Here is a 10,693-nt window from a genome sequence, read left to right as displayed (position 1 = left end):
GAAGAAAAACAAAAAGCATCTAAACTTCAAAAGGTACCCAGCATGCATAATTAAACACTGGAATAAAAAATTAAATATATTAAAATAGTAAAATCATCTATGAAAATATTAGAAAATGGAAAATGTTTTTATTTTTTTAGATTTTAAATAAACGAATGATCAGAATGATGTATTAATTTTTCAAAGTTTAAACTAAATATATATTTTTAAAAATAAATTTTTGGGGGTGAAAAAAAATTAACTTTAATTTTAATTTTATTCATTTGATGACATAATCAACAGCAGGAAAAAGAAAGTACAAAAAAGAGAGTAAGATCCAAGATGTCGGGAATAAAGGGAGTTAACTTCTCCCAATACGTAAGAACCTGCACTCTCAGTGTTTTCAACTGTTACCGTGTTTCATATAATTTTGTATTGTGCAATTCTGTTGACATTTAGGTGAATTTTCAAAGCATTCAATTTTGAAGGTGTATTTGCACAATTTTTGGGACTTGTTATGTTATACTTGTATGCATGTTTTGATTGTCCATTGAATTTAAGGTGTTTTAGTTTTGTCATAATGATGACAAAAATTATTTTCAAATTCAATTTTTAATGATACATATACCACAGTAATAATTACATGTATGTTGATCTGCACGCATTATTACTTATATTAGCTTAATGTGTGTGTATAAAATCGGTGGTACTTTCTGTATTTTAAATGCATGTGGTATGTATTTTAGTATAAGAAAAGTATAAACAATATTGTTTCATATCTATTTTTTTAAAAATCAGTTTCATTTAAAATTTAGAAGTTGAATTTAATACTTTATATTTTCATAATTCTTGTATATTTATATTTCAATACATTGGTACACTTGGAAAGTTTTGAGTTAAAAAAAAAAATTGAATTTATTAAATTATGTATTTGTTGAATAAAATTTTAGAAGGGTATATATCTAAATCATGCATGTTTGAGTTTCTGTTCAGCAAACATGACCTGATGTTAGGAATAAACAGGTTTTTCAATAAGAGGAGGCAGGAGGCAATTTTTCATAAGTTATGTCAATGTTTGGAATTTGGCACATCAAAGTCCATATAGGCAAAATGAACTTTTTGAAATACTTCTTAATATAGCATCTTCATCAAATTAATTAATACAATAATTCAACTTGATCTTCACAAGATTTATGAAATCCCTGATAAAATAAAGTGAATAAATTGGTAGGAAATTGCAAATAAAACTACCAGTACTTTGATACATAATCAGATAAAAAGATATGTTAAACTTTATTTTTAAAAAAGATGATGAAGTTTTGATCTGGCATTACAGAGTGTGAACCCCAGTGCTATGGCCCATGGCCCTGCCTACCTGCCCTCAGAGGGGATCATCAAGGATGTCATCATTAGAGATGCTGTGTCTGTCTCTAGTTCAGATGGAGAGATGGTTCTACTGCATGATAAGGTAGGAAAAGTAAAGAGGGAGCAGTTGAATATTGTATACAGGGAAATTTTCGTCCTTACGTCATACTCTCATTTGGGCGAATTTAAACAGGGTGAATTCAAAGACCTCCTATTAATACTGATAAAAATTTTCCATGGTATTACAGTGGATATAATCTGGATGCTTTGGTTCCCAAATTTGTCCGGATATGTGAAAAAATATCTGGATATCTGAAACACCAGTTAAACAAGACAGAATAACATCTTAAAAAATTTCGTTTTATGAATTATAATTGTTTAATAACATCAATGTATATCAATGTTTCACAATATCTGAAGGTCCACTGTATTCATTATATATATAAATTGTATATTGATGCTTTAAAAATTATTCAATATAACCTGGTTTGGGTCAGTTTACGCTTTTTAATCCGCGAAGCCAAACCAGGTTGTACTCGAATTTGGGCAAAAATTAGAGTCATTCTTTGTAATCTAATTTTAAAATAATTTAACAACTGTGGATGTAAAATTGTGCTGCCGTTTATGAGTTCAAATTTGCCGCTCAATAATACAACGGTTACCGTAATAGAAGTTATATCAGTGTATATCAATGTTTCATTTAATATAAATAAGTTGAATCTCATTCGTCAAAAAATATTTGTTAAAAACACTTGCCCACTGATGATGAAGCTGCATGCTCTCCAGTGTAGCAACAGTTAACATTGCTTGACATAGTTTTTATGGGGAGACCGTGAAAATTTTCAATGTTACCCTCAACTATGTGCATTTGAAAAATCCATTTATTAAGTATTTTATTTATACTTATACACTTCTGAATCATTATTTATAAATATTATAATAACAATTCCAAACAATTACATCGATAAAAGTAGATGTAGGACAGGTAAATAGATCAACATTTTATGTCTGGTGGTATATACTTCACATGATGTGTTTTTTTGTCAGAATAGAATCACTGTAGATACTTGTACACTGTCATTGTGTCGGTTAGTTGTCCCACATAGAGATTGTTCTCATCATCCACACACACACTACGGGGACAGTCTACCCCTTGTTGTTGTGTGAGTAATAGAGACAAGAACTGACCGTCCTGATCAAGGAGATGAACAGTGTTACTGATAACATCACACACCAGGATGTGACCGAGGACATTAGTACAGATTCCATAGGGAGAGAACCCTGACCCCTGACCTGTGTAGGAGAACCTGTGTTGTCCTGATTTATTCACCACCACTACTCCTTTATAGTAGTCTGATGTACAGATATCTCCATTGATGTTTTCTGTGATATAGCGTGGTCCACCATACAGTCTCTGTCCTTTGTTATCCCTCTGTATGTTCTGTAGTTCTTTTCCTGTTTTGTTGTACCTGGTGACTTTACCCTCTATATCCTTCCTCATCCCCACCAGTAAGTCCCCGTTGATGTGGGAGGAGTGTATGCTGAGTGGTATCCAGTCTCCAGTTTTAATGAATTCAGTGATTTTATTATCCTGTGTTATCCTATTGATGACGTTCTTGTCTTTGTCTGTAAAGATCAGATCACCATCCTGTGTGACTGTGTGGTAACCAAATCCAGCACTAGTTTTTATCTTCTGTATCACATTCCCCTGTAGATCTGTTTGGACAAGATTACCTTTATAGTCACTGATCCAGAGTCTGTCTGATTGATCTCGTGATACATGGAATACACGATCAACACCTGGTACCTTGAACTCCCTGACCTTGGTGACAGAGGCAGATAGAGACATTGTTTGTTTCTTGTCAGATTTCTTTCTATCTTCTTTCATCTGTTTAAGTGTAGGTTTCTTTGCTATATTGTGGACACTTTCAATGGGCCTTATTTCTCTTTTTTCTGCTTTAGTGTTAGGGACATGTATTTTACCAAGTAATTTGGTGACATCACTTTTGCTGTATTGACCAGCAGTAAATCCTGGTGTGACTGGTTTTGTTGTCTCTGGTATGGATCGGATTTTTGGTTTCTTCTCAGACATTAATTTCTGGGTTTCTGTAGAGGACAGGTATTTATGGAGCTCTTTGACAAGGTTATTAAGATAAGTGATGTAATCATCCATGGTCTTGTCTTGGGTGTTTAGATCTTCTAACAGTGAATGCTCTATCTGGTCTAACTGCTTCATGTTCTCAGATATGACTGTGTCCACCAGACTTTTCAGGGTCTCACCTTCAGTCTTCATGGATGTTCTGATGTTGTCCATGATGTGTTTAATTTCTGAGCAATCTTTTTTAATTTCTTTCTGTAAATCTTGTGATGTAGGGAGAAAGTACTCATAAATTTTGGAGATTTCCTGTTGACAGAGTGTAAATTTTTCTGCATAGACTATTTCAAGATCAACAAATTTATGTCTTTCGTGGTCTCCCATTGTAGCACATTTAGAACATAATGGAACCTGGCATTCTTCACAGAGCATGTCCACATCTTTAGTGGGGTGGATCTTGCATTTCTCCACAGGAAGTTGTTGCTTGCGTTGTTGGTAAAGGACCACCTCATGGTTTTTGTTTTCAGGACTTTTCAGATGTTCATCTCTGCATTGTTTGCACAACCTTTGATGACAAGGGTTGCAATAGAACTCACAATTTCTATCACACTCTTCAATGCCACACTCTAAAAAGTGCTGGGCTCTTTGAGGAATGTCCATTTTGAATAATGCCATCTGAAAATTATAAAGTTTCTATTCACTGATTAAAACATGAGTAATGGGCACATAAGTTTTTCACAAGACTTTGATCCGACTGTTTAGCTTGAAAATACAGTAACAACTGGTTCTTCACAGCGAGGAAGAAATAATTCTTTTATTATGGTAACCACACTTAGCAGAAAGCTAAATTGAGCTTTTCTGATCAAAATTTGTCTGTCATCTGTTGTCGTTGTCGTTGTCATCGTTTTTGTCATAAACTTTTCACATTTTCATCGTCTTCTCAAGAACCACTGGGCCAATTTTAACCAAACTTGCCACAATGAAAAATTAATGGTATCTTTTAAAAATCTTTTTCTCCAGAACCATTGGGCCAGGAAAGATGAAGCTCATATGGAAGCACCCTTAAGTTGTGTAGGTTCAAGTTTGTTCAAATTATGACCCCTTGGGGTAGGGTGAGGCCACAATGGCCGATCAAAGTTTTACATCAGTAAAGATAGGGAAAATCTTTTAAAAATCTTCTTTTCCAGGCCCATTGGTCCAGGAAAGATGAAACTCATGTGGAAGCATCCTCAGGTAGTGTACATTCAAGTTCGTTCAAATCATGATGCCTGGGGGTAGGCCGGGGTCACATAGTTTTACATAGGAATATATAGGGAAAATCTTTTAAAAATCTTCTTCTAGAGAACCATCGGGACAGAAAAGATGAAACTCATGTTGAATCATCCTCAGGTACTGCACATTCAAGTTTGTTTAAATCATGACACACGGGGTAGGGTTGGACCACAATGGGTGATCAAAGTTTTACATAGGAACTAGGGAAATCTTTAAATATTTTCTTCTCAAGTACTGCAATGCCATGATTAGTGATATTCATATGGAAGCATCCTCGGGAAGTGTACATACTAATTTGTTCAAATCATAACCTTCAGGGATAGGTTGGGGCCACAATGGGGTGGGGAGGGAAACAATGGGGAGTCAAATTCAAATTTTTACAAAGTAATATATACAAACAAAATGTTCAAATAAAATCTTAAAATTTTTTTTTCTCAAGAAATTCTCAAGAAGTTATATGCAGTGTTGATATGGAGGCATTCTCAAGTAGTATTAGAATTCAAGCCCCCTCCCCCATCCCCTCAGTAAACTTTTCAATTGGATCTGATATGTGCTTTTTTCCTAGCTCAGGTGAGCGATGTGGCCCTTGGGCCTTTTGTTTTGTATCTACTTGTTTCTATACCCATAGGCAATGATTACTATAATAATTCTGAATTATTGCATAAGAATTAATTACCAGGTTGTCCCAGTTTATACTTAATTATATTGCAAAAGTGGCCCTGATTTGTTTCAATAGTAGTTTCATTGTTGAAGATCTTCTAGCATATATAACAAGCATATATAATAATCTCTGATTTGACAATATTGTCCAAGGTAAAACTGAAAGATTTTCAAGTTGTAAATGCCTTAAAACTAATAAAATAATACACATTAAGATAAAATTTATATTTCTCCGCATTATATTTTTGTAAACAATCGCAGTTCTCTTAGCAATATTGAAAATATTAAAAATGCCATAATTCTGTCAAAAATCAATGAAGCTTCAAACTTGAAAGTTTGAATTTTCATTTGATTTATGAAAACCAAGTATTTATATTTTATCACATAGAAATATTGAACAATATCGGGCTCGGTATAGTATTATATAATCATAAATTCATAATTGTATAGTATTATTTAATATCAATTTATTGTTACAGTATAAGTAAGTCAGTAAAATGATAAGAATTTGATAAAGGATATCATAATATTTGAATACTTACAATATCTGTAGATGGCCATGCAGTATATGTGCCTCTCAAACAGACTTTGAAACTTTGAAAAGTGGGAGTAACACTTTTGATGACATAAACAAGATCTGTATTGTAGATATTAAATACAATCACGGTTATCAGTATTAACAAACAAAATATTTACATACTGTATACCCTACTTCAGCTCTCTTCCTGATATGAGGTCACTCGATCAGACTGATAATGACATATGAATTCAAACTAGATTTAGTACAGTAATTTAAACTACCTGGTAAATAGAATGTAACAGTTGTGTATTCCCAAATCTCGCCCAGTATATTATTAAGTTTGATTTCATTCCAGTATAAATTCCATTGTAACAGTTTGAAATGTTCTGTAAGGCCACACCAATTAATTTTCTAGTTCGTCGGTCATTCGATGAGAAAAGTACGAGTGGGCAAGCGGTTAAATGATATTATTATTAATTTTTTAAAGGAAAATTTTAAGGAGGTGTGTAAAAAAAATTGAGCGGATAATTATATTTTTTCTGATTTGCAGAGTACATGTAAGTAGATTAAAAGGACGAAAAGTAGAGCGGAAATGTAACAGAAAACAGCACAGAATTCCAATAGTGCGGGAATTTTAAATTAATATTATTTGTACTGTTCTGTTAAAATATGAGCATGCGGGGTCCGATGAACAATGGATTTTATAATTTTTATTTTATTTTATCAGAACTTACATTATCTAATCTGGCCAAATTGAAAAAAAATATAACCATGCCCGATGGTGTTTTTACGAATTTAAATATTTCTTTAAAGATAATGTTTGTGCCTCTTGGAACATTGAAATTCATTAAATTTATTGGATCTTATTGATTTTTTTTAAATTTTGATAACATAAGGTACAATATTTCAACTTTAATCATATAATATAGAGAAGTGGTTAAAAAATGTCAAATTTGTGGACAATATATCACAGATCAGAGTATTACTTGAATTATTTTTTTCTGGAGGTAATAATTAACAGTGTCCAGATTACAAATTTCAAAAGTTTTTTGTAAAGTATGAATTCAAAGATGGTATTATTTTGAAAACATTATTACTATATATGCTATTCATTGTATGTGCTTCATTGTAACATTGTGAGACACAAAGCGAGAAATAATAGTCCAAAGAACACTTAGATTTGGTGTGCTCTTCAACATCATGAGCCAACTGGCATTTCATACTTAGTATTTACTAAATATTTTAAAAATTTTCTCTGCCTGTTTTGGTCAGGTTTGCCTGAATGATGGTGTGGAGGTGTGGTTACAGAGACTGAGAGATTCCGTGGCCAAGACACTGCGGGAACTGAACATCAGCATCATACAGGACTGTAATAACGGGGTCATGATGGACGAATGGGCATCCAAGGTCAGTACAGGGGGCATCATACAGGACTGTAATAATGGGGTCATGATGGACGAATTGGCATCTAAGGTCAGTACAGGGAGCATATACAGGACTGTAATAATGGGGTCATGATGGACGAATGGGCATCTAAGGTCAGTACAGGGGGCATCATACTGGACTGTAATAACGGGGTCATGATGGATGAATGGGCATCTAAGGTCAGTACAAGTGGCAATACTAGTATACAGGACTGTAAAAATGGGGTCATGATGGACGAATGGGCATCTATGGTCAGTACAGGGGGGATCATACAGGACTGTTATAATGGGGTCATGATGGATCTATGGGAATCTAAGGTCAGTATAGGGGGCATCATAGGACTGTAATGAGGTCATGATGGATGAAAGGTCAGGGCAGGAGACATATCATACAGGACTGTAATAACAGGGTCATGATTGATGAAAGGTCAGGGCGGGGGCCATTTTGATTTTTAAATAAAATCCCCTGTTTAGATGTTTGAAAAGACTGTATTATGATCGAGTTATAATTTAGTTGACCACAATTTTTATTTCTCTCTATGTAGTACCCAGCACAAGTTTGCAGAATAGGAATGCTGTATTACTGGACCAGAGAATGTGATGCAGGGATAGGGGAACTCAAGTATGACCGCAAGGCACTGCAACATGTAAGTACTGATTTAAAACAGATATCATTTGTAAATAGCTTACAGAACAAATGAGTCAATACATTTACTCTTTATCTAAGAGACAGATTCATTTCAATTTTTCTTCAACATTTTGAAAAATTCTCTGAAATATCTTAATAATTTTGGACATGGTATTTTTATTTGTTATAATCATAAGAGGAACAGATTTCTTGAAACTTAACAAAAATAGACAGGTAAATGAAACTGAACCAACTCCATTTCTATTTATAGAACACCATGAAGAAGTACCAGGCTTCCACAGCTAAACTGACCACTGAAGTTTGTTCAAATCATGACCCCAGGGGCAAGGATGGGGCCAAAATGGCCACTGTCCTGACTAAAGGAGCGTGGAGGACTCTGGAGGACCCTATGTTACCCCTCCACAAAGCCAGGCTCGAGTCCATGATCGCTGTAAAGTCCTAATATTTTTTTTTTATCATTTTAAATATTATTTTGGCAATTCAGAAGTTCAAGAAACTTCAAAGTGAGAAGTTTTAAAAGATGATCTGCTATCTGTTTTTGTATTAATTAATTGCCATGCAATGTTTGACTTCTGATAGATACTCTTAAGTCATACACTGCAGTAAACAGGTATTGGAATGATTGAAGAAAAAATGTTTGTTTTCATTATTCCAGCAATCCCTTTATCTAAGAGATGTTCTAGAGAATATGTGCAACAGAAAGTCTTTGAGAGAACCCACAGATTTTGAGTGGAGGAGGTGCATTAGATGTTACTTTCACCCTGTTGGTAAGGATTTGTACATTTCATTGTAATATAATGTGAAATCAATTTTGAAATTAAGTTACTGGATTCATCTTTACTCTCTGTAAAAAAAAAAAAGAATTATCATTTTATAGTATATAACTTTTAATGAAGAATTTTGACTTTTGAGGTTAAAGAATCAATAGTCTTTAGCCTATAAAAATCTTAGATAATTATGTCAATATAAAAGGGGAAAAACAGAATTGTTTGAAGAAGAAAACTTTGACACAATTGTTGTACATGTAGCTGCTATTAAGCTGACAATTGTACATCATCAGGTTGTAATTTAATGAAATTTGTATGAGTAGTTGAAAACAAGATCTCATATTTCTTACAAGAAATCATTTATAGATGAAGTAAAATTTAATAAAAATTATGAAATATAATATAAATAAATTTCCTTATTATGAAATTAACGTGACTGTAAAAAATTTATGACAATTACTGAAAAATGAATCTGATTTTTTACTCGTTGAATTAATCAGCTAACGTTGATACTGTAGATAACGAGTCGCTAGATGAAGTGAGTTTGAGTGACCTCTCAATACGTAAGCAGGATTATTATGGTAAAAAAGAAATGGTTCTGGGCGATCATAATTATTTTTTAGCTTTTTTATTTCACCTTTTCAAAGTATCCTCAGTTATTAAAGTGCATTTTATTACTTTTTTTTCTTAAACATTTTCTTTATTCTTTTTTGTAATATTTATTTGATATCCTTGAAATACAAAATGCTATAATTTCCACTAGTATTATTTTAATATATAATCAGCTTTTGTTGTTTCTCTTCCATTTAAATACATACAGAATCTACCATGAAATTGTACTTAATACCAATTTTAAACTCAGACAAGTAATTTACCAGTTAATTTAATATTAAATTCCAAGTCATTTTATTCAGTGTTCTACATGGTCCTCTATTCATATGCCGTAATTCATTCCAAAAAGTTTTTTTTAAGAATACATGAGGTTTAGCTTTTCATGCTTTGGGGTCAGTTTCTAAGCATTTTTGAAGTGTGGACATTAAAGTTTTGAGTTTGTAGGAATAAATTGTGTGGGGGAGGATTTATTTTTTATAATTCAATCTGCAGCTTCTTCAGGAAAACAAAACACACGATTGAGTTTGAGTGGTAAAAAATACTTTTGTTCATTTTTGCCAGAAAGTTTGGTGGCTAATTAGATTAATTGTTTACATTAATTTTTTAAAGAAATAAATGACACTTTGTGACAAAGAATTGTTATGCTGCCCCTTTTCACCTGTTATTCATATTACGCATAAACACTAATGTAATATTTGTTCCTCATTTGAATTCCATTACATGTGTACTTACATATTATGACTTTGTCAAATTCAGTTTATGTTCATTTTATTTATATCTTTAATTAACTGTTTGTTTTTGAAGTTTCTTTTTAATATTTTTATCTTTTTGAGTGGTGGTTTAAAGCTATAATTTTTTCTGTTTTGCTTTGCCATTTTAACATATTACATATATAATCTTTAATATACTTTAAATCTGACATAATTTTTAACTTTAGTCTTTTTAGCTCACCTGAGCTGAAAGCTCAAGTGAGCTTTTCTGATCACATTTTGTCCGGCGTCCGTCTGTCTGTAAACTTTTCACACTTTTGACTTCTTCTCAAGAACCGCTGGGCCAATTTCAACCAAACTTGCGTAAAAGCATCCTTGGGTGAAGGGGATTCAAGTTTGTTCAATTGAAGGGCCACGCCCTAATTCAAGGGGAGATAATTGGATAAAAATCTTCTTCTCAAGAACCACTGTGCCAGGAAAGATAAAACTTATGGTGAAACATCCTCAGGTAGTGTAGATTCAATTTTGTTCAAATCATGACACCCGGGGATAAGGCGGGTCCAAACTGGCAGACCAAAGTTTTACATAGAAATATATATTAAGAAAATTCTTTAAAAATCTTCTTCTCAGGAATGACAAA

General features: G+C 33.0%; 2 protein-coding genes across 2 annotated transcripts; one reads left to right on the top strand and one right to left on the bottom strand.

Moving 5' to 3' along the window:
• Nucleotides 1-6: 6 nt before the first annotated feature.
• Nucleotides 7-9,874, top strand: LOC134270485 (dynein axonemal heavy chain 5-like; the record flags this gene model as incomplete). Its single annotated transcript, XM_062752709.1, has 9 exons — nt 7-33; nt 283-357; nt 1,316-1,447; nt 7,164-7,298; nt 7,861-7,962; nt 8,215-8,262; nt 8,293-8,394; nt 8,620-8,731; nt 9,836-9,874. Coding segments are annotated over exons 2-9 (706 nt in total), but the record flags the coding sequence as incomplete, so codon positions are not given.
• LOC134270486 (tripartite motif-containing protein 2-like) lies at nt 2,368-6,013 on the bottom strand. The gene is made up of 2 exons (XM_062752710.1): nt 5,914-6,013; nt 2,368-4,114 (listed from the first exon to the last, which is right to left on the bottom strand). Exon 2 carries the CDS (start codon nt 4,112-4,114, stop codon nt 2,399-2,401), a length of 1,716 nt encoding a protein of 571 aa, XP_062608694.1. The 5' UTR covers nt 5,914-6,013; the 3' UTR covers nt 2,368-2,398.
• Nucleotides 9,875-10,693: the final 819 nt, after the last annotated feature.

This window comes from Saccostrea cucullata, unplaced genomic scaffold (assembly GCF_032062105.1).
Source record: "Saccostrea cucullata isolate Sc308-1 unplaced genomic scaffold, CSIRO_AGI_Scuc_v1 ctg18378, whole genome shotgun sequence".
NCBI lineage: Eukaryota > Metazoa > Mollusca > Bivalvia > Ostreida > Ostreidae > Saccostrea > Saccostrea cuccullata.
Note: the sequence above shows the minus strand (reverse complement) of the source record. Positions and strands in the feature narration are given on the sequence as shown.